The sequence below is a fragment of the Sciurus carolinensis genome, chromosome 19, assembly GCF_902686445.1.
Source record: "Sciurus carolinensis chromosome 19, mSciCar1.2, whole genome shotgun sequence".
Classification (NCBI taxonomy): Eukaryota; Metazoa; Chordata; class Mammalia; order Rodentia; family Sciuridae; genus Sciurus; species Sciurus carolinensis.
In genome coordinates, this window is record NC_062231.1 from 11,948,064 (window position 1) to 11,972,118 (window position 24,055).

The following is a 24,055-nucleotide window of genomic DNA, read 5'->3' on the forward strand; positions in this document are numbered from 1 at the left end:
CCAAGACCTTCCGTGTCACCCTCTCTGGAGAGAAAGTCAAGGAAATGTCCTTTTGTTTCCGCAGGCGTTTGCCAATAGACCACAAGTGCATCCTCCACCCTCGGATCGCTCAGAAGGTACGTGGAACCTTCCTCTCTTCCTGGCCCTGGGTACCTCCAGCTCCCCGAGACTCCTACGGGACCCTTTCTGGGACCGTGCATCAGGCCCCGCCCACAGTGGCTCACTAGCCCTAGTGTCCCTGGGGAGCAGCCTCTGTCCTGCGTGGGGGGACAGGTTGGCTTCTCTTCCTCAGGTAGCAGCCTCTGGATCGATGCCCCGTGAAGGTCCTTGGAGCACTCGGGCTTCTCCGTAGGGAGGACATGTGCTCCCAGTCACCCCTCGGCGCGCTGTGCTGAGATGGACAGGGTCACCTAGCGGCACGCAGGCGTGGACATGGGCAGCAAGAGCATACATGAGAAGAGCAACCGGGAGCTGTACCAGCAGTACACGGCCACGGCGCCCAGGCTGCTGGCGCGCATCTCCAAGCTCCTCCTCGTCTGCCGCAGCGCGGGCGTGGCCATCCCCAAGGGCATCAGGAACATCTTCGAGTTCACCTGGGAGGAGCTGGTCACCGACCCCGCCGTGCCCAAGCCCTCCGAGATCCCGGGCCTGGACATCACCCTCGGGTCCCCCCCGGTGCCGCTGGGGGAACCCACCTCGGCGCCGTCCCTGCTCCTGAAGAAGCTGGCCCCGCCCGCGCCGCCCCCGCCGTCCGCGCTGCACACCGCCTCTGGGTCGGCCAAGCAGCCCACCCCGTCTCCCGTCCCAGCCCGCCACACGGGCCAGGAGACCCTGCACAGGTTCCAGCGGCAGTCCATCCACCTGCTCACCGAGCTCCTCACCTTGAAGATGAAGGCCATGGTGGAGTCTGCATCCGGTAAGGCTGGCCAGCGACCACCGCACCCGCCCCGGCCAGGGAGAGGTCGGGCGTCCCTAAGGTGACCCTCGGAGATCTGGAATGCTCCAGAATCTGAGCCCAACTGACACCAACACCATGGGCCCAGTGGAAATCCACATCTGCCTCACACGACGGGCGGCAGCCAGAACAGGTGCCCGAGGAATCCGGGAGAAGCGCTTGGGTCTTGCTTAGGGACACGTCCGCGCATCTCGTCCTTTGTGCCCATTGTGCATGTACAGAGCTTACAAAATTCAAAAAACAGCCCCAAGGCCAAGACGCTCTTGGTCCCAAGCGTTTCGGATAATAGTGCCGGTACCTAGTCAGTAGGTAGCGGCGGCGGGTGGTGGGCGCGGTGTGCGGGGGAGGGGAGGCTTCCCTCTGCACCGCGCCACCCGGAGCCATCCTCACTGCCCCCCGCTCCACAGAGCCCAGGCTGGAAGGTCAGGGCAGGGGTCCTGACGGGAGGACGGGTGGTGAGGCCCAGAGGTGGCGCCCGATGCCCGGGCAGGACCTGTGCGGGGAGCCTGCGGATCAGGCAGTGCGAGCCCAGCGCAGCCACGCACAGGCGGCAGCAGGGTCTCCTAGCCGGCACACTATTCAGACGCCCGCAGCCTCCGCAGCCAGGCCCACGGTAGGAAGGGCCACGGGTGAGGGCGGCAGGGAATAAGGGTCCTGCGACCCTGTCGTTAGGAGCCCCGCTGACATCCGGGCTATGTGGTCCCCCGGCCCCATTCCCCCGGGCCCATTCCCCGCTCCGGAAGCGCCACCCTGTGCGGGCCGACAGCGCGCTGCCTCGGACCCTCCCTTCAGCAGGTGCCAACCCCATGGACGTCACCAGGCGCTTCGTGGAGGCCAGCCAGCTCCTCCACCTCAACGCCAAGGAGATGGCCTTCGACTACCTGATCGGCACCGTCGGGAGAAATGGCTACAGTGCAGGATCCGTGGGGAAAGGTAGGTACCCAGCCTCGCCCCAGGGGGAAGGTGCCAGCGGTGCCAACCAGGAGGCGGTCCGAAGGGCGCCTTCCCCAGGACGAGGTGGGTGTGGGGTGGCAGGGACGCTCAGGTGCTGCCCAGGGCCTGGGAGGCAGGAGGTGCCGGTGACTCTCAACCCAGCAGCTCCTCTTCCAGGCCATTCCCTAGTGAAGGACCAGGGCTTCAGATTCGCCATCTACCGTGGCCAGCCCTGTAATAGCCATGACAGCAATGTCACCTCCGTTCAGTTGCTACAAAGGTCTCTCAGTGCACCTGGTCCACAGACCCCACTGACCAGTCCCCCTGCCAAGAGAAGCCCAGGCACAGGGGCAAGAAGCCACACAAGGAGGTTTACTGCGACATCATTTGTGATGACAAGACATTGGGATGGCCTGTCTGTCCACTACAGAGGAAAATGCATGATGATCCATGTAGCCCAGGTTATCCTGCGGGTGGAAATGAAGCCCTAAGAGGTATTAACATAGCCACATCCTGGGGCTGGACCGGGGCTCAGTGGTAGAGCGCCTGCCTGGCACATGTGAGGCCCTGGGTTCCATCCTCAGCACCGCAGATAAATAAATAAATAAAGGTCCATCAACAAGTAAAAACATATTTTTAAAAAAATAGACAAATCTCAAAAAATAGTGATAGGCAAATAAAGAAGTTGTAGAAAGAGACACTCGGAAGGATACTATTTGAAGTTTAAAAGTATGCAAAGTAGAAACACATCGTTTAGGCACACACTGTCTGAAATGCAAGTATAAAGACTCAAAGGAAAATTTGAGGAAGTGATTCCCGGGGCTGGGGGAGGGGAATGGAATGGGAGACATCTGTAATATTTTATTGGCTGAACCGATTTGCATTCCTACCATCTGTGCACAAAGGTCCTCTCTCTTCCGTATCCTCGCCAGCCCTTGTGATTGCTTATGTTTTCGATAACAGGGTAAGGTGATATCTCATTGTTTTTTCTTGTGGAACCAGATATTGAACCCAGGGGTGCTTAACCACTGAGCCCCATCCCCAGTCTTTTTTAATTTTTATTTTGAGAAGGGTCTCACTGAGTTGCCGAGGCTGGCCTTAAACTTGCCATCCTCCTGCCTGAGCCTCCCAAGTAGCTGCGCCACCACACCCAGCTTCATTGTGGTTTGGATTTATACTTTTTTTTTTTTTAATTAGGGATTGAACACAGGGTGCCTCACCACTGAGCTATATCCCCAGTCCTTTTTATTTTTTATTTTGGGACAAGGTCTCACCAAGTTGCCCAAGCCAACCTTGAACTTGTGATCCTCTTGCCTCAGACTCCCGAATCACTGGGATTATAGGAATATACCACTGTGCCCAGCTTGCTTTGTACTTCTTTGATGATTAATGACGTCAAACTTTTTTTTTTTCCAAATCCCTGTTGACCATTTGTCTGTCTTCTTTTGACAAATATCCATTCAGCTCCTTGACTCCCCCACCCCCCGTTGATGTTTTACATCTTAAGCTTAGTAGATACACAAGTTGTTCATTTCAAATGCTTAAAACTACTCACTGTTAAAAGGTTTGGTAGGGAAGCATTTAAAAATGTATGTTGTTGCTGGGCACAGTGGTGCACCTGTAATCCCGGGACTCTGGAGGCTGAGGCAGGAGGATTGTGAGTTTGAGGCCAGCCTCAGCAACTTAGTGAGGCCCTATACAACTCAGTGAAACCCTGTCTCTAAATAAAATATTTTTTAAAAAGGGCTGGGGATGGGGCTCAGTAGTTAAGTGCCTCTGGGTTTAATCCCTAATACCAAAAAACAAAAAATGTACGTCCTAATCATTTGCCCTCACATGTAAAATCTCTCCTGAAGTAGCATCTCTCCCTGTCCAGCAGGTCAGTGTCTTAGCATCTCAGCAACAGTCGGAGGTTGAACAGGTGATACTAACGTTCACATTCGGCCCCAATAAATTCAATAATAACATTGCAAATCTTGGGGAAACATGGGATTTCATGGAAGTCAGTAAAAATGCTGTTGGAGAACTGGTTGATGCCCTTACATGGGTAACCACAGGTGCGAGACACGGCCAAATAGAACTAGGTAACCATCAAGCAGGGGACGCCCACCAGGATAAGGACCCCGCAGTGGAGGGAGGTGTGGGGTGGCCGAGAGTTACAGATAAACAGCGATAAAGCCCTCACCTGCGGCAGCATCGCCCTCCACCCTGACTGCAAGACTCAGGGGTGTTTTCCACTCCATCGGTGAATCTTAACATTTGGGTGGGCAAAGGGAAGGGCTGTCATTAAAATGGCTACAGTGGGATCCAATTAAGGCTGAATACTATATTCTTTTATTTAAAATTCTTTTTCATGCTTGTATGTAGGGTAATAATGTCTGTCTCATTCCACTGACCTTCCCATCCCGCAGCCCCACCCTGCCCTCCCCTCACTCCCCTCTGCACAATCCAAAGTTCCTCCATTCTTCCCTACCCATGCCCCACTATGGATCAGCATCCGCTTATCAGAGAAAACATTCAGCCTTTGGTTTGGGGGGATTGGCTTATTTCACTTAGCATGATCTTCTCCAGCTCCATCCATTTACCTGCAAATGCCATCATTTCATTCTCCCTGGAATGTTTGCAGAGGGCAAACGCAAAGAGACTCCTATTTTCTTACTACCTAAGTCATTCAAAAGAAAAAAAAAAATGGTCTATCAACATCTAAAAAGATATTTTAAAAAAGAATTAGTACAATAATACCAATGAATTTTTGTTAAAAAAAACAAGATAAAAATTTTTTTAAAAATAAAGTTTTGTTTCCTTTTCTAAGATAAAATGCCCATCAAACCTTCCCCCTACCACCACCCTTTCTTTTTTTACATTTTAAAAGTAATCATTTAGTTAATTTGCTTGTTTAATGTGGGGCTGAGGGTGGAAACCCGGGGCCTCAGCCCCGTTGGTGACCATGAATCGGAGGCCTCTGTTCCCGGGCATTCACTGCGGGCCTGATTGGGCCACATCAGCCAGGCCCCAGGCCCCAGGCCCCGATACCACAAGCCCTTGAATCACGCTGTGATCACATCTTCTGCACCTCGCATTCTGTTTAGGGTTTTGAGGCCACTTTCTGTGGGGTCCCGACTGCTTGGTGGTCTGTTGCGTGCGTATCAGGGTCCATGGAACGGGAGGTGGCCTGGGAGCCCCTGGACTCTGCTACCCGAACACAGTTGGCCCTCTGTATCCACGGGTTCCACCTCTGTGGGTTCAACCAACCCCAGATCAAAAACATTTTTTTTTAAAAATCCTTTTTGTACTGAACACGGACAGACATTTTCCTTGTCACCGTACCCCAAATAATACAGAAAAACTATCTGTGCATTATTTACCTCATATCAGATATTAAAAGCCATCTCAGAATGATTTTAAAGAGTAGGAGAGGATGGACATCAGCAGCCAAAGAGGATGCCATTGTGAGGAAGGGCCTTGAGCATTCTGGGGTTGTGGTATCCGAGGTGGGGCGGGGGCATCCGTGATCCTGGGACACTGGGGAACGACGGGATCCTGCAGCTGACAGGCCTCGCCCTTATCGCTCCACCTCACCAAGTGCATACGCGTTCTCTCAGGGTGACAGGCTTCCTGCATCCCTCGTAGCTTATGATTGACAGGGTGGAGAGGGGTGGGAATGGAGTCGAACTGAACTCTGGGAGCCATCGGGGTGATTTCCGGGATCTGCTCCGGCAGAAAGCCCCGCCTCCACCGCACTCACCTGGGAATCTCTCTCCCTCGTTGGCACTTGTGGTATAGAGAATCCTCTTTTTAAACAAATCTTGAGTTGTTTTTTTTTTTTTAATATTGAAATAGCAAAATACAAATGAAGGAGTAATCCAAGTAATCCATTCGTTTCTTTTAGAAAAGCATTTATTCATCCCAGATGGACTTTAATTAGAGAGCTCTCCCAGGACATTAAAAAGAAGAATCCAATGATCGTAATTCATTTTGCATGATGTGGTTGTTTCTGGACTGTCTTCCAACAAGCAGTTGGCCAAAACTGTAACTGGTTCTGGTGTATCCTCTTAACGCTGTAACCAGAGCCAGAATGTGCCCTCTGGTTAAGGTGGTGTTTCCCTGGTAATGAGGCCGCCTCCTTCCATCTCTCCTGTTCCAATACCTGCTTGTCCTAGCTTGCAACTGACAAAGACAGGAGTGTTCCTTTATTTTTTAGCTGATGGCAATATAATTGAATAAAACATCCAGATCCCCCAAAGAGTACAAGCCAGATGTGGTGGTGCATGCCTGTAATCCCAGAGACGTGGGAGGCTGAGGTAGGAGGCTCACAAGTTCGAGGTCAGCCTCAGCAACTTAGCAAGGCCCTAAGCAACTTTAGTGAGATCACATCAAAAAAAAAAAAAAAAAAAAAAAAAAAAAAAAAAAAAAAAAAGAAAAAGAAAAAGAAAAAAAAAGAAGGATACAAAGGATCTTGTTGTCTTTAATATAAAAACTATTTTTTGCTTTTACCATTTCCTTGATGGTTCCTGTCTCCTCACCATGTCTGCATATTTTACAGTATTGCAACTTTTCTGTTTCTCAGTTTATTTTACATGACAAATATTTTCCAGTGTGACTATGTAGTTTTAGTCATTGTCATTTCGAGTGGGTGCAGACTCCTCATAATGCTAATGCTCCATATTTACCTCAGTACTTAGGTTTCTAAGCTTTTCTTTTTTGGTATCAGGGATGGAACCCAGGGGTACTTAACCACTGAGCCACATCCCCAGCCCTATTTTGTACTTTATTTAGGGACAGGGTGCCTCACTGAGTTGCTTAGTGCCTCGCTAAGCTGCTGAGGCTGGCCTCCAACCTGCGATCCTCCTGCCCCAGCCTCCCGAGCTGCTGGGATGACAGGCGTGCGCCACTGCGCCTGGCTGGTATTTTCTTCATGACTTTGAGCTGTGGTGGGTAAATGGCTTAACGTTTCCTAACAGTGGATCCATGACCAGCCAGTGACATGACCGTATCTGGGGGAAGAACAAGCAGATACTTTGGTGGCAATGGAGATCTTCCACTAGCATGGAGGGTGCTCCGTTTGAATTCTTAGGTGGCGAGATGGTGCGATTCTGCACCGGGGGCAAATGGAGGGCGGCGCTGCAGAAGGGAACCTCAGAGACGCCCCCCGATCACTGGGAGCCCGCCCGGGCATCGACAGGCGACTTTCTTCCAGGCTCTGAGGCTCTGTAACAGCAGGACGCTTTAGAATCCCTGCTCCGCCATCCTGCTAAAACCAGAAGTCTGTATCACATTTAAAAGGGAAAATTCTTCAAAACAGTCAAAATGACCACAAGGAAAGACGGCCCCTCTCTCGTCCTCTCCAGAGTCCTTCACGAACGTCTCCGCCATGGGCATCAACTCGCCCTACCAGCTCATCTACCAGTCTTCCACGGCGTGCCTCAGCTTCTCCCTCTCCACCGGAAAGGAGGTCAAGAAGAAGACAGGTGAGGGGGTCCCCGGCAGGACCCCAGGGCCCATCCCGGGGGCAGTGGGTTGCCAGGATGGAGGGCCAGCACAGGTCCACTGGCGGGAAGGTTAGATCTGGGCCTCTCATGAGAAGGATGTCCCGGCTGGAGCCCCGGCAGTGAGCGACAGATCGTTTCCACCTGAGAGTTCCCGCGGCACATCCGGGCCTCTGCACCCGGCAGTGTCTCCATGGCAATACGCTCACTCCCTCCTCTGCAGCCGTGGGCTTCCCCTCGCCAGGGACAGCACCCGGCTCAACCCACACCTTCCACCCGCTCCAGTGCCACACAGCAGTCAGGGAGACTCTCAAGAGAGGTGCTGGATCCCAAACCTTACAGGCCCCCTCTGATGTCCCAAATTAGGCTAGAGGACACCCCAGTGCCACTGAGGAAGACACACAGGACGAAGGGCTTACATGAAAGAAGAGGTGGCCAGTGAGAGCAGACAGTAGGACAGCAAGATGCTCAGAGGACCTGGGCACAGTGAGGCTCACCTGTAATCCCAGTGGCTTGGGAGGCTGAGGCAGGAGGATCGAGAGTTTGAGGCCAGCAACTTAGCGAGACCCTGTCTCAAAACAAATATAAAACCAGGCTGGGAATGTGGCTCAGTAACTAAGCACCTTTGGGTTCAATCCCTTGTACCAGGGGGTGAAACAAAAAAAGACTCGGAGGAGAGATGGAGGGTCTGCAGAGGGCAGGCAAGGTCTCCGGGACCTTCGCAGCCTTGCCGCGGGGCTGTGACCCAGGGTCAGGGTCTGGGGAGGGTGGGTGTGCACAGCGGATCTCACTGATCCCACAGACGCTGGAGGCGAGGCTGGAAAATTGAGAAGCCGGACTCTATTCCTGATGCCGCCCCAGGCTAGCCGTGTGACCGGGCCGCCAGGTCTAAGCCCCGCTTTTACCGTTGTCCCTGCCACCGCCTCCATCACCCTCCCTGGCTTTCCTAGCCATCTGTGCTCCAGGGCCCCCCGTGTTCCCTTGATAACCCATGGTAAATCCACATCTCTGCTTTATAAGAGACTCCCCCAGGGGCGGAAAGCGACCCTCCCCAATTATTCTGCCAGCCCCCCACCCCCATAACCATGGTCCTCGCCGCCTGCCTTCTAAAACCACCCCCTAACCTCTTTGCCGCCAGGTACAGGCAAACTAAAGCTTCCAGACGAGATCAGTATGTCGCCCGTCCAGCGAACAGTGGGACCCCCTTCTGAAACCGTGGAGGTCACCGACCCCTGTCCTGAGGCTCGGGAAAAGCTGCAGGAGATGTGTCGCCTCATGTGAGAGCCTGAGCAGTGTGGGGGACAGGTGTTCTCAGGAGCCCCACCCGGTCAAAGGCTCCCGTGTTCCCTCTTCGGCTTTGTTCTGGGTCCCAGGGATCAAACCCATGGGTGCTTAGTCATGGAGCCACCTCCCCACCCTTTTCATTTGGTGTTTTGAGACAGGGTCTCACTAAGTGGCTCTGAGCCTCGCTCAGGTGCTGAGCCTGGCCTCGAACCTGGGATCCTCCTGCCTCAGCCTCCTGAGTCGCTGAGACTGACAAGGCACCCTTCCTTCCTGAGCAGTAATTTCTTAACCCAGTTTGTCACATACTCTCTTACCAAAAGAAAAAGACAAGTTCTGAAACCAAACCAAAGCCATTCACAGGGGCGACTGACAGCGTTTGTGATTTTGTAGGTCCCCCCAGGCCTAGCGCGTCATCCAGAATCTCTCCTCGGGGGCCAGACCATAACGGACTCAAAAATCTATTCACATCTAAGTCACATATGTCTTCTGGGGGTCACTGGGCCCCAGCATGGGTAGAAGGCAGATGACCCCCCTCCCCCCATTTACCTTTGCACTGTGACATTCTGGAAAGAAGCTCCCTCCTTCCTGGAACCTCAGGGCAGGGGCGGGAACTCGGGGAGGCGCGGGAGAGGCACGGGAGAGGCAGCCGGTGGCTGGAAAATACCTTGGTCCCCTTCCCCGCAGAGAGGCGGAGAGGACGACCTGGAAGGGGAAGAACGTCTTCTACCCCACGATCCAGCGCAACTACACCACCAAGCTGCCCTTCCACTCGGCGCAGGCGTCCAAGGGGGACGCGTCGGCGCACCTCGCGTGCGCGCAGGTGTCGACTCCCGCCGCAACGCAGCCGCAGCCGGAGCCGCGGCTGGTGGCCCACTTTCCTTCCTACATCCGGCCTTCCCAGGAGTGGAGGATGCTCAAGAAGACGGTCAAGCTGCACTACTCCTTCTACGACGGCTCGTCCTTCGTCTAATATCCTTCCCGCCGCAGCTCAGCCCAGGCAGCTCTGGGCTGGAACCAGCCTGGGGCTGACGTGCGCTTCTGGCGGGGGCCCTCCAGGGAGGTCAGGGCGCATCCAGCTCCGCCTCAGGAGCGGCCGAGGAGGAAGTTCCAGGCTTCACGCCTCCACAGGGGTTCAGTTCAGATCCACACCGTCGGCCAGGGCCCAGCTACCCTGAGGAGCGGTGCCAGCCGGCAGATGCCTGCCCGTGTGGTCTGCCGGGGAGAAGCAGGGGAAGGCAGGCAGTTCACCTCCAGCTGGGAGCAGGGACGAGGAGGCGCCGAATGCGTGGAGTTCTGTGTTTCTCTGTCCCTGACTCAGGGACAGAGTGGCCCTCGCCCGGAGCACCCCAAAGGTCCACGTAGGCAGAGTTAAGCCCTCACCCCAGATGCTCCATCCCCACCCCGGGTGGCCCTGCGGCTGGGGTCTGCGTGGTTTTACGGGCACAGGTCTTGCAGGGTCCCAATCTCAAGGGTGCAGATAGCAGAAGGCACCGGTTCTCTTTGGGAAGCTGAAGGAGTGACACCCACTCATGGAAACCCGCAGGCGTCCCCAGGACAGCCACCGACCTCCCAGGCCTGTGGAGGGACCGGGTCTGGAACTCTGGAGGGAGGAGGCTGCAGGCTTTGGGTAGATAGAGCCCCTCCAAGGGTGAACCGGGGTGGGCCCCTCGGGGTGGATCCAGTGGGTCTCCTTATTCATAGATGCGCATCGGTATCGGCATGTGTCGCGTTAACAATGGGAGTGGGCCATTCGTACCCCAGGGAGTGACTTCAGTGACTTCTCTTCTAAAACAAGAGAAATGAGTTTGCATTTGGGTGATGAAAGTAAAAGACAGGGCGCCCTTCAGAGAACTCCTGGCAGGAATCCACTGCGGGTCTTCCGCCCCCTCAGGAATCCTGGCACCCACTCCCCACTATGATCAGGAGCTCACGCAGACCCCCGATGCCCGGTCCATCCAGCTGCACGACTCTGAGGCCACCAGGTCTGAGTCCGTGAGCTGTCAAGGCTAGGAGGAGACCCCACTCACTCATTCCCATCCCTTCTTCATCCAAACGGGGAGACTGAGCCCCAAAGCAGTGGTGTGACCTACTCCATGTCACAACAGGAATTTGGTGGCAAAGCCTCAAATGACAGGGCTTCCTTGCCTGGGTTTAGGGTCCTCTCAGGCACCATTTTTATGCCCTTAAGGATTATTTTATCCTGCAGAGAGCAGGGTAGGAGGCCATGGAAGGAGACCACAGTTTCATCATAAACTCTGGGGACCTGGACCCCTGCCGTGGGGGAGAGGGCAGATCTCTGAGCCAGCTCAGCTCCTCCACAGGGGACGAGCTGCCCACCCAGCTTGCCCGGCAACAGCCCGTCACTTGATTCGGCCTCCTCTTAACTGGGAATTCAGAATTCAAGTGCCCCGTCAAAGAAGTCTCATTTCTCCAACAGGAAATGAGTCCACTCATCACTCTCTGCTCAGCCCTCCTCCACAACACCTCCCACATCCAACCCAGCAAACTCCTTCTCCAGGGCGGCTGCCGCTCATGATGGGTTGTGGGGCTCCCTTCCCCTCTTCCTGACTCCTGTCTGCACCGAGGACCAGTAGCCCCCGAGATCCCAGATCCTCCTGGAGCGAGTCTAGGAAGTAGGCTCCCCTCGGGCAACCTGGCAGAGGAGTGAGCTTCGTTCTCCCACCTGTTCCCAAATTCTGAGCCTCCCCCCATCTTTGGTCATGGCAGCGGGCACACGTGACATCCCCCAACAGTGACCACATCCCAGCAGCGATGCATTTCTTTTCTTTGGGAGTCACAAGAGGTCAGAGGCCTAGGTTCAGATTTTCTTGGTGATCCCGTGCTTATAAATTCATCTCGGAGCCTCACTTTTCTTTGATTATCAGACGAGGAAGTTATAAATGGCCAGGGTACGCAGGACATTTTGATGCCTGTTTAGTGTGAAAAGAAAAAAAAAAAAAGTTTGGAAAAAACTTCCTTCACCTTGTGTCTTCTGTAGAATTCTGGGCTCGGCCAGTAGCTCCATTTCTGCAGAGATCGCTAGCACAGCTCCCAGGTAAAAATGCTGTTCTTTTCCGTGGGATTGCACAACGCTTCAAGCCATAATTGATTTGCATGATGACATCAGACCTCAGAACCTTCCGGTATTCATTTCCTTAACTCATTCTGGTGAATGTGAGCGGTACCTCGCTGTTGCTTTGACTTGTGTTTACAAATGACTAATGACGTTAAGTCTCTTTTCGTGTCTTTGGGGGTTTTTTTTGGGCGGGGGTAGACTCCTTGGGAGAAATGTGTATTCAAGTCTTTTGCTCCTGTTTGAATTTTTGGAGGGAGGGGTACTGGGAATCGAATCCAGGGGCGCTTTACCACCAAACTTCTCTCCCCTGCCCTTTTTATTTTTGATTTTGATGCGGAGTCTCACTAAGTTGCTGAGGACCTTCCTAAGTGCTGAGGCTGATCTCAAACTTGAGATCCTGCCTTAGCCTCTGGAGTCTCTGGAATTGCAGGCAAGTGTCGCTGCAGCCAGCTGAGCTCATGTTTTGGTTAAGTTGTCTCTTAGGAAGTTGTAAGGATATTGTAGTTACTATACCTTTATCAGATATATGATCTGAAAATATCGTCTCTATCCTTTGAAGTGCCTTTTCATTCTCTTGATACATGAATGGTTTTACTTGGGGTGGTGGTGTTGGGGAGCTGAACCCAGGGCCTCACAAACCCTAACGCATGTACTCTACATCGAGCTAGGCCTCAGTACCCCAAGTTTTTAATTCTGATGAAGTCAAAATTTTTTCCCCTTTTTTTTTTTTTTGGTTGCCTATGTCCTTGGATTAATATTTAAGAAAGCATCACCAAACCCAGAGTCATAAAGATTTACCCCTATGTCTTCTTCTAAGAGTTTTAGAGGTATAGCTCTTACACTTAGGTCTTTGATGTATTTCAGGTTAATTTTTGCATGGGGTGTGAGAGAACATCCAGTTTCATTCTTTTGCCTGTGGATATCCATTGTCCCAACACCATTTGTTAAAAAGACTATTCTTTCCCTGTTGAATGGTCTTGCCACTCTTGATAGAATTTAGTTGACTGTAGGGTTTTAATTTTAGACTGTCAATTCTAATTCATTGATCTAATCTATGTCTAGCTTTCTACCAGTATCACACTGTTGTTGTTGTTTTTAAATATATTTTTTAGTTGTAGGTGGACACAATGCCTTTATTTTTATGTGGTGCTAAGGATCGAACCCAGGGCCTCATATCTGCTAGGTGAGCGCACTACCACTGAGCCACGACCCCAGCCCACACTGTTTTGATTATTGAAGACTGTGGTTAAGTTTTAAAATCAGCAAGTGAGAATCCCCATACTTTGTTGTTCTTTTTCCCAAGTTATTTTTTGGGGATTCCTTGCATGCCTACATGAATTTTAGGGTCAGGTTTTCTTACACTAATGGGGCCAATGAGATTTCGGTAGTACCTTTACTGATGCTATAGATCTTTGGGGAGCATTACCATTAACAATATCGAATCTTCCAATGCATGAGTCCAAGCAGTAAAAAAAGGAAATGATGTTGTATTCAATAGCATCAAAAAATGAAATACTTAAACGAGTAAATAACCAAAGATGTGCAAGACTTATACACTGAAAACTACAAAATATTGCTGAGTTAAAGACGACCTAAATAAAAGGAAGGGCACCCCATGATCATGGAGGGGACATCCAACTTCTGTGTGTTGATCGTGTGTCCAGCGACTGGGCCAGGTTCATTTGTTAGTTCCACTCTTTTGTGGGGATTCGTTAGGATTTTCTACATTTTAGGTCATGTCATCTACAAACAAAGGTCACTTACTTCTTCTTTTTCCAGTTTCAAGGGTTTTTTTAAATTTCTTTTTGTGGCCTAATCTGCCCGTGGCCAGAACTCCCAGTACAATGTTTAAGGAAGTGGTGAGAGCCAGTGGTTTAGCCAACTTTTCATCGTTGCGTGCAACCAAAAAACCAGATGCAAACAACACAGAGCAGGGAGCTTATTTTGACTCATGGTTTCAGAGGTTCGGTCTGCGGTCGGCTGGCTCCATGGCTCTGGGCCTCAGCTGAGGCAGAGCATCATGGCAGAAGTGTGTGGCCACCAGGGACAAAACGTAACCCCGAAGGCACGTCCCGGTGACCCACTTCCTCCAGCCTCAGCCTAGCTGCCTGCATTTCCATATCGGTGGATTCATCCACTCACTGGGCTCTGCCTCTCAGAACGTGATCATTCCACCCCTGAACGTTCTCGCGTTGTTTCACACACGAGCTTTCGCAGAACAGCCCACATCAAAACCACAACAGCAGACCTCCTTGTCTTGTCGTCGATCTTACAGGAAGATCAGTCCTTTCGCCATGGAGTATGATATTGGTTGTGTTCCATAAAAATGGCCTTTGGTGCCTTCAGGGAATTCCCTTCTATTCCAAGTTGCTCGGGAGTGTTGGATTTGGTCAAATGCTTTTTCTTCCTCAATTAAAAAGACCATGTTTTCTTCTTCCTTCGACTACTGTGGTGTGTGGCATCCATGGCTGTGTGTTAAACCACTCGTGTATTCCTGGGATGAACTCCCCTTGGTTTTGATTTGCTGGCATTTTGTTGAGATTTTCTGTGTGTATTCACGAGGGATGTTGGTCTCTAGTTCCCCTATGTCTTTGTCTGACTTTGGTATCAGGGTAACACCGGCCTCCCAGAAAGAGTCAGGAAACCTTCGGGTCGACTCCTCTATTTTGGGGGGAAGAGTTTGAGGAGAATTGGCGTTAAATCTTCTTTGAATTTTGGTGTCATTCACCAGGGAAGCCCTCTCTTGGTGGGCTTGTCTTTGTTATTTTTTTAATCTAATGACTTACCCTCTACTTGTTCCAGGTCTTTTCCAATTTTCTAATTCTTTTTGAGTTACTTTTGGTAGTTTATGCATGTTTTCAGGAATCTGTTTCATCTTGGTCAATTTCTGTGTGGATTTGATCACATTCTTCTCTTATGATTTTTAAAAATATATGTGTAAGGTTGACAGAACTGTTACGCTGTCATTTAGGAATTTGAGGGTTTTTTTTTTTCTTTTTTTCCCTCGATCTGTCTTATGAGTTTTGCCAATCTTGTCAAAGAGCCAACTTTTGATTTTGCTGGTTCTGCTTTTCTGTTCTCTGTTTCATCTTTCTCCACTCTAATCTTCATGACTTCCTTCCCCTCTAATAGCTTTGCTTTCATTTACTCTTCTTTTTCTAGTTCCCGAAGGTGGAATGTGGCATTAAGTTGTTCTGAGACCTTGTCTCTTAACGTGGGTATTTATAACTGTAAACTTGTCTCTGAGCACACGTTCACTTTCTCCCATAAGTTTTGACCTGTGGCGTTTTTTGTTTTCATCCATCTCAAAGTATTTTTAAACGTCCCTTGTGACTTCTTTACCCACTGGTTGCTTAAGATCATGTTGTTGAACATCCACAGAATTTTTCTTCCATTAGAGATTTCCAGTTTCACCTAATGGCAATCAAGGGAGATACTTTCTATGGTTTCAATCTTTTAAAAACTTATTGAAGCTGAAGAAATAGCTCCTTTTGAACAGCGCTCGCCTAGCAGGCGTAAGGATTGTGGTTCAAATCCCCGGCCCCTCAAGCGAGGGAAAAATAAATAAATAAAAAACAACAACAACAACAAAAAATAAAATAAAAACTTATTGAGACTCATCTTGTGGCCCACGTGTTGTCTCCACTAGAAAATGATTCAGGCGAACTTGAGAGGAATGTGGATTCTGCAGCAGAGTGTGTCCACACCCATTAGATCTGTGGTTTTACCATGTGTTCAGGTCCTCTAATGCTTGATCAATTTTCTGTGTAGCCATTATTGAAAGTGAGACAGTGATGTCTCCAACTATAATGGCAGATACTACGTCTTCCTTTAATTCTGTTAATTTGCTTCATATATCTGAAAAATAAAAAGACGTGTCTACACCTATGGTTATATATTCTGGAGGTTTTGACCCTTTTCTCAGTATGTAACGTTCTTCTTTGTCACTTGTAAAAATGTTTGGCCCAAAGGACTGGGTTTGTGGCTCAGTGGTAGAGCCTAGCACGTGTGAGGCCCTGGGGTTGATCCTCAGCACCACATTAAAAATTAACAAATAAAATAAAGGCATTGTGTCCATCTACAACAAAAAATTAAGAAAAAAAAAAAGTTTAACCTGAAGTCTATTCTGTGTGCTATTGGTACAGCCTCTCTTATTCTCTTGTGGTTCTGATTTGCACAGAATATCTTTTTCCATCTTCTCATGTTCATCCAACTTGAGTCTTTGGGTCTAAATGGGGTCAACCGCATATAGTTGCATCTTGAGTTTTTTTTTAAACACGTTTTTCCAGTCACTGTCCTTTGATTGGAGAGTTTAGTCCACTTACATTTAAAGTAATTACCAATATGGAAGGACTTAATTCTGCCACTCTGCTTCTTGTTTTCTACACATCTCACACCTTCTTTTCCTCCATCATTGCCCCTTCGGTATTTGATTTTTTTTTTTTTTTTGTAACATGCCATTTTGATTCCCTTCTAATTTCCTTTTCATCATCTGTTTATTTGCTTAGCAGTGACCTTGAGATATAGTGGATTTCATAGTTTATCCCCAAAATTCATGTCTATCTGGAACTTCAGGTGTGACCATACTTGGAAATACAGTCTTCACAGATGTAATCAGTAACATAATTGGACCAGGACGGGTCCTAATGCGATGACTGGTGTTCTTATAAGAAAAAATAACCCCCACAGAGGGAAGAGGCCACATGATAGCAGAGGCAGAGATCGGAATGATACCATCTATAAGCCAAGGAATGCCAAGGACTCCTGGTAACCACTAGGAACCTGGAAAGTCAAGGAAGAATTCTTCCCAAGAGCCTCCAGACACTCCAGGATTTCTATTAGGTTATATTACATCTTTAGTTTGGACGTTTAGCCTCTAGAACTGTGAGAAAATAAGTTTCCGTTGCTTTCAAGCTATCCATTCTGTGGTATTCATCCTATGTAGCCCTAGGAAACAGGTGCTACAATTGATAAAATAGTTTGAATTGATAACAACCCTCAAGAGTCTATAAAATCCTTGTTCCTAAATAGTTCCATCCCTCCCTTTTAAACTGTCAGCAGCTACACCTTTATGTGTACACTATCAGCCCATTGACAGATTTGTAATTGTCGCTTTTATTATTTATTATTCAAGCCATATTGCTAAAGGAAAAATTAAACTACAATACAGTAATTAAACTAAAGCAGTAAAAATTAAACTAAAAACACAGTAATACTCAATTTTATATTTTTTAAGTACTTACCTTTAACAGCATTTTTCCCCCCTTTGGATGTCTTCAGGTTATGGCTTTTTGTCCTTCCATTTCAATCTGAAGGAGTCCCTTTAGCATTTCTGTAGGAAGATCTCTTAGTGGTGAACTCCCCTGCTTCTGTTTATCTGGGAATGTTCGTTTCTCCTTTGTATTTGAAGGATAATTTTTAATGGAGATGGAACTTTTGGTCGATAGCCTTTTCTTTGGGCTCTTTTATCCCATTGCCTTCTGGCCTCCTTAGTTTTTGTTGACAAATCAGCTGTTAATCTTTCTGGCCGTTTTCAAGATTCTTTGCTTTTGTCTTTTGATGGTTTCGCTGGAATGTGTTTCCAGTATGAATATCGTTGAATGTATCCTACTTGAGGTTTGTTCAGCTTCTTGAATATGTGGAGTTATACCTTTCATCAAATTAGAGGTGTTTCAGCCATTATTTCTTCAAATATTCTTTCTTTCTCCTCTCTCTAGCTTTGTTCTGGGGCTCTCATTATGCATATGTTGGTACACTTGATGGCCTCCCAGAGGGTCACCGTGGCTTTATTATTTTTCTTTCTTTTCTTTTCTTTCTGCTCCACATTCTGGATAATTTTAATGGATTTATGTTCGAGTAAAATGGTTTCTTTTTCTTCTACCATTCTCATCTGCTATTGAATCTGTTTAGCAAATTTTTTATTCCAGTTATTGTACATTCAGCTCCAGGATTTCTATTAGGTTATTTTTTGATTATTTCTATCTGTTAATTTCTTTGTCTTTCAACTGATAGGAAATACTTAGGAGAGTAGATCCCAGGGCCAGTTACGAGATTCTTCTGTCCAGGCTACTCCATCTGAGAGTAACTGCCAACACTGTGTTCTCCTTAGTCAGGACTAATGCTTCTGGGGACCTCTTTGCTAGGAAATGAACAGGAAAATCACTCCTTCCCCTAGATCAGTTAGAAGGGGAGGCAACTTGACAGACCTAAAAGAACCAGTGTCTCTGGAGATCAGATCCTGGCTCTGCTACCTATTTCCTTCCCCTAGATCAGTCAGAAGGGGAGGCAACTGAACAGACCTAAAAGAACCAGTGTCTCTGGAGATCAGATCCTGGCTCTGCTACCTATTTCCTTCCCCTAGATCAGTCAGAAGGGGAGGCAACTTGACAGACCTAAAAGAACCAGTGTCTCTGGAGATCAGATCCTGGCTCTGCTACCTATTTCCTTGTGGTGTGACATGGAACTGGTCATTTTCTACACCTTGGATTCCACATCAGTAGAATAATCAGTTCTTCCTTGTTTTCCCAGGACTGTCCCAAAACTGCAAGTTCCATGTCCCCAAAACCCATCATACCCAGAAAACCCTTCCTCAAGTGTGAGATGGAGTCCATACCATCTACCCCAAGGTGGTGCCAGGGAATGGAAAGAAGATGTAGGAAAATGCCCGGGGCCTGGGCGGGCTCTGTAACCCTTGGGTTGTTGCACGGGCAAAGTGCAGATGAGGGAACAAGGCGAGGAGTAGCTGACACGTAGTTTTGCTTGCACGGGGCACCGGAGAACAGAGCCTGAAGAGTCTGCTGCAGCCCTCCTTGACCATTCCTGCCAGCTATCCCTCGGGAAACATCGCCGTGTGTCAGATCCCCACGTGCTGCCGAGGGAGAGCCATTACCTGTCTTTTTAACGACACGCCTAACTTCCCCTTCCTGGCCCTGTTCAATGCTGAAGGCCAAGGCTGTGTGCAGTACAACATAAAGAACCGGTGAGTGGGCGGGGGGTTCTGACTGCTTGGGCTAGTGGCCGGGGGCACTGAAGTGCTGACTGAGAGGCCAGGTAGTGCCCAGCGGTCCAGGAAGGCAGTGAGGCAGGTCCCCGGCAGTGCCCGCAGGGACACAGCTACTCTGCAGCCTCGACCTTGCCCGCTGCCTCCAAATTATAGCCAATGAGAAGAACCAAGTTCCCCAAAGCACTAGGATCTTGATTGTTGGGGAGAACCCTGGAAGAATTCTTTCGTTTTCATTTTTTCTTGCAGTGCTAGGGATGGAACCCAGGGTGTTCCACCACCGAGCTACGTCCCCAGCCCTTGAGACAGGGTTTCACTGAGTTGCCCAGGTTGGCCTTGAACCTGCGAGGTCCCGCCTCAGCCTCCCGAGTTGCTGAGATGACAGGCGTGCACCACCGCGCCTGACTTCGGGAAGAATTCTTTAGTGGTGAAAAGTCTCTTAGAGCAGGCACGGGTGAAGGAGAGGCATGGAGTCTCTTAAGAGAAGCACTTATTCTTTTTTTTTTTTGCCAGTCAAAGGTTGATTTTTGTCTGACTCTCCCTAAGGAATGAGTTAGTCCCCTCTTTTTTTTTTTTTTTTCTGCACACAGATATTTATAGAAGCTCAATTTTACAATTCCCAGAACTTTGAAGCAACCAAAAGGTATTTCAGCAGATAAATGGATCTGGTTTATCTAGACAATGAAATATTATTCGGCATTTAAAAAATGAGCTATTAGGAACTGATCATGTCAAATTCTGTGTTGGCAGATGACATGCGTTAGTCCCCTCTTACGGGTGTTCCAGTTCCCATTTGGTGCCTGATACCAGACGTGTTCCGTTTCCTGCCTCCTCGGGTCTGTCCCCAGGCTGTCATCTGCCTCAGAACGGCTGTTCCTGGGACGCCCCCAGTACCATCAGCAGATGTCAGGGGCCCCAGAACACCCCTGGCAGGGAAGCGAGGCGGCCTTCAGCCGGGGGCAGACGCTCCCAGGGCTGCCTGCCCGTGGGGACCAGGGCGTCCCGCGGGGGCCTGGTCCCAGCTTCTCACTTGTGTGTCCCTCCCAGCTGCCCATACGTCCTGATCCTGGACGAGGAAGGCGGGACCACCAACGACACCAAGGGCTACGTCGTCCACAGGTGGAGCTGGACTTCCAAGACAGAAACTCTGGTCTCCCTGGAATACAAGGTAGGGCTGGGCGGCAGCCTTCCGGAACCTTCCGAGAACGAAAAGGCAGGGGTCTGCCCTCCAGGAACGTGTGGCCTCCTTCAGAGGTCCCAGGTTGGCCCACATGGTCGGGTTTGGCCAGAGGGAACTTTCTTCCCAGCATCTGGTCACCCTTGGCTGCTACACTGACCTTACGTGGCAACAGTCTTCCTATTTGATTTTTGCTACGAACATTAATATATTTTTATTGGAAAAATATCCTTTGTGAAGTAACAATTCCAGTAGTTGGTAGCTTTAATTTTGAATGCCTGTTTCCTGGCAGTAGTGAAAGTTAGCGATTCTCTATTGGTCTCCCCAGGTCTTTGTCTTTATAACTTTACTATTTAAAAAAGAAAAAAAATCTGGGCGTCGAGATGGCTGATGAACATAAACCCATTTTTCATTCATTCGGTTACTTGGATAGTCATTCCTCAAAGATGCATTCCGTGATGGCGGACTGGAGTTTTAATGTTAAATAGCTCCGTGTGTGGGTCTGGGGAGATAGCTCGGTTGGTAGAGTGCTTGCCTTGTAAGCACAAGGCCCTGGGTTCAATCCCCAGCACCCCAAAAAAACAAAAAGAAAAAAAAAATAGCTCCGTGTGCGCGCGCGCGGCTTCACGGAGGGCGGTTTCTCATCCCTAGTGCGGCTGACATTTGGGGACAGGTACTTCTTTGTTATCACTGCAGCACAGGATGCTTAGCAGAATCCCCGCAGATGCCCGAGGACGGCCGCCCCCCCCGTTGTGGCGAGCAAAAATACCTCCAGACATTGCCAAAATTGCCTCTGGGGGTGAAATCCCCCCTCAGTTAAGAATCACCAACCCGGGGATAGAAGATAAATGACCCTTGAAGGTGCTCAGAAGTCCAGGGAGGTACCACAGACACAGGGCCGTGGAGACGGCTGGCTCGTCGGGTTAGGACTCGGAGAACAACCCAGAACGCAGCATCCCCAGGCTGACCTGGAGGCCGGGCTCCAAAGTCGGGGTCCCAGCCAGAAGCCCTCTGGGAAGGACGCACGGCCTGACGCCCCACCTCAGTCTCCCGTCTCTCACCCTTCGGTTTATTCTCCGCCTGGGCCCCCAGATTCTCGGCCTTGTACCCCAGTTCCTTCAGATCACACCTCTGCTGAGAAAAGCTCAGTCCCTCGGCCCTGGTCCACCTTTCCCGCCCCCTTGGCCTGAAAGGCACCCCGTCTGCTCTCTGCCAATCCCACCGGCCTGGCTCCCAAGCCCTGCCTAGACGGCTCCCGTTCCTGCACCCGGCCCAGGCCCACGTCCCTTCCCAGTGCCCACCTTGGACTGGTCCTCAGCGGTCACAAAGAGGTTCCCGGCTCTGACTGCTTCTCACAGTCACCTCTGCCACTTGAAATGAAACCCAGACCCCACGCACAGCCTCCAGGAGGTCCTGACTCAGCTGGTCTGTCGTGAGTTCCGGGCCTCCGTAGTCTCCTCCAGACGGGCTGCTGATGCGGGCTGAGGTCCGACCCGGTCCTTCTCAGGTGCACGGCTGTATCGTCTTCATGTCTGATTTTCCATCGCCGTGTGAGAACTTTCTGTCCAAGAAGACCTCACCCTGGTTGAGGGCAGGCACCTACGTCCTGTGTGGTCAAGAGGATGGAGCCGTGGGACGAAAGTCAGAGGAGCCAAAGGGAGCACCCGCTTTGCCAGACCCTGGCTGGGTGGCTTGATGAGAGCCACTCGGCCTTCCAGAGTCCCGGTTGCCTCATCTGTCCAGCAGGGTGAAATAATGCAGAGCAAGCATCTCAGAGGGGCTGGCCCTGTATTGTCATCTGTGGATACATTTTCCTGAGCTGCACCGGGGCCTCTCTGTAGTCGGAAGGTCTGGAAGAGAAGGCGGCCTTTGAGTTGTGACATGGAGGTGACTGTGTGCCTCCTAGAGAGAGAGGAAGGCAGAGCACTCCAGGCGGAATGAGTGGGGCCCGAGAAGACTCGAGGTTGGGACCGAGCGTGGCATCTTTGAGAGTGCACAACTGCTGTGGTGGTCCCAGTGACTTGAGAGGCTGAGGAAGGAGGATCTCAGATTTGAGGCCAGCCTCCACAGTTTAGCAAGACCCTAGCAAAATAAAGAGCCATGAGTGCAGCACAGTGATAGAGCGCCCCTGGTTTCAACCCTGCATGCTACCAAAAACAAAACAAAACAAGAGTTCACAAGTGCTTTTTGTGAATGAAAGGGGAGAGTTCACAAGTGCTTTTTGTGAATGAAAGCGGGGACAGGTGTATGTGATGCAGTAAGTGGAGAGAGTAGGAAGTGTTGGGTGTCAGGCTGGGGACTTTGCATACTGTCTTGGACCAGTTTGTTTTTACCCAGATACTGACCATTTCTGGGGTCCTTGGTTCCTCCCTGAAATCCAAGTTTCCCTCGGGTATCATTTATCTTCAGCCTGAGGAACCCCCTTCATCATGTCTCCTTTGCACCTCAATGCACCTTTGCTAGTAACAAATTCAAAACCTGTATCGAAGGATACTTTTGCTGGGTATGCAATTCTGGGCTGGCTCTCTGCCTTCCTTTCAGCATTTTAAAAGATCTCCTGGCCTGTCTGTCCTCCACAGCCGAGGATGAGAAGTCTGTAGTTACTCTAATCAGTGTTCATTTTCTTTAGCTGCTTTTAAGATTCTCTCTTTTCTCTGGTTTCTTAAGTCTGACCGTGATGTGTCTAGGTGTCTTTTTCTTATTTATTCTCTTTGGGGTTTCCTGAGAGTCTTGAATCAGTATATGTAAATTCATTTCACCAAATTTGGGAACTCACCTAAATCATCCTCATCTCCTCCTCCTCCTCCTCCTCCCTCTCCTCCTCCTCCCTCTCCTCCTCCCTCTCCTCCTCTCTCTCCTCCCTCTCCTCCTCCTCCTCCTCCTCCTCCTCCTCCTCCTCCTTCTTTTGGGAGTACTGAGGATTGAGTCCAGGTTCTACTCCTTTTGAGTAATTCTGGAGTTGAGGCTGACATTGCAAATGTTACATTGTGAAATCTGAGTTCGATGTCTTTTTCTGAAGAGTACTGATGTTGTTGTAACTGACAGTGAACTTGGTTAGACTCCCTGGAACTCGGTCTCCTCTGCAGTAGGCGGCAGCTCAGATCTCGGCTCAGCGGCCCCCTCGCCGTCAGCTCTCTTGGGTTGGTGGCTCCCACACGGGTCAGGGACTGGCCAGAGACGTGGACAGTGTATACCCAGAATTCAGGGCTCTCCTTCTCTGACTCCGTCCCTTCTGAAGTTCTCGCCACACTCTCCTGTGACTGTGGTTGACCCAGGTTCTGTCTTCTGGGTTCTCCATGCCAGGAAAGATGGTAGTGTTTAGCTGCGACTGTGGGCTGCCTTCAAAGCTGCAGCTGTGGAACAGAAACTCTTCTGGTCCTTTCTTTTCAGTTTTGGCTCGTCTTCAGAATCCGCCTTCTTTTATGTTCACTCTTCAGAGCTTTGGGTTTTTTTCCTTCAAGTTAATAGCTGCCCACAGGAGGGTCAGCCTATGAGAAGCTGGCTCCGCTCTTCTGGAAGCAGAACCAGCTGGTCGGTTTTGTCGTTGCTTTGTCTGGGTACTGGCAATTGAACCCGGGGGCTCTACCACTGAGCTCAGTTCCCAGCACCCCCTTTTTCATTTTTTATTTAGAGACAGGGTCTTGCTACGATGCTTAGGGCCTCGCTAAACTGCCTGTGCTGGCCTCGAACTCACAGTCCTCCTGCCCCAGCCTCCAGGTGTCTGGGATTAGAGCATACAACACCACACCCAGCTAGCTGGTGAGCTTTTAAAACGACTGCAGTGCTCAGTCCAGCCTGTGGGTGGGAGCTTGACAGGAGAGGGACACACCCATGCATGGACTAGTAGAGAGACTAGTTAACAGGGTTACCAGCTAGACCTGACATCATTAAAAATGTTTCGGTACTTTTTTTGTTGTTTTTAAGGGCCCTTTAAGTCCAAGGACTCCGTGGTAGTCAGGCCCAGGCTGCAGGGACAGGGGAGAGTAGGAGAGAGTGTCAGCTGATTTCAGGACGGAGTGTGAGTGGAAACCGAGTAGCGTCCCAGCGGATCAGGGGAAGGTGGCTTCGCTGTGCCCCTGTGCCTCCGTGGCCCATCTCTCTGGACCACCGTGACAAGGCTCCTGACCTAGGGTGAGGCATGGGG

General features: G+C 50.2%; 1 protein-coding gene across 1 annotated transcript in view; it reads left to right on the forward strand.

Moving 5' to 3' along the window:
• The first annotated feature begins 432 nt into the window (after positions 1-432).
• C19H3orf20 (chromosome 19 C3orf20 homolog) overlaps positions 433-24,055 on the forward strand; it is a 48,075-nt gene continuing 24,452 nt past the window's right edge. Inside the window, exons 1-8 of the mRNA XM_047534993.1 lie at positions 433-916; positions 1,748-1,888; positions 7,237-7,356; positions 8,513-8,651; positions 9,343-9,622; positions 16,256-16,260; positions 18,561-18,713; positions 19,782-19,902. Of these exons, the coding sequence (XP_047390949.1) occupies positions 433-916; positions 1,748-1,888; positions 7,237-7,356; positions 8,513-8,651; positions 9,343-9,622; positions 16,256-16,260; positions 18,561-18,713; positions 19,782-19,902 (1,443 nt within the window). The remainder of the gene's footprint in view (positions 917-1,747; positions 1,889-7,236; positions 7,357-8,512; positions 8,652-9,342; positions 9,623-16,255; positions 16,261-18,560; positions 18,714-19,781; positions 19,903-24,055) is intronic.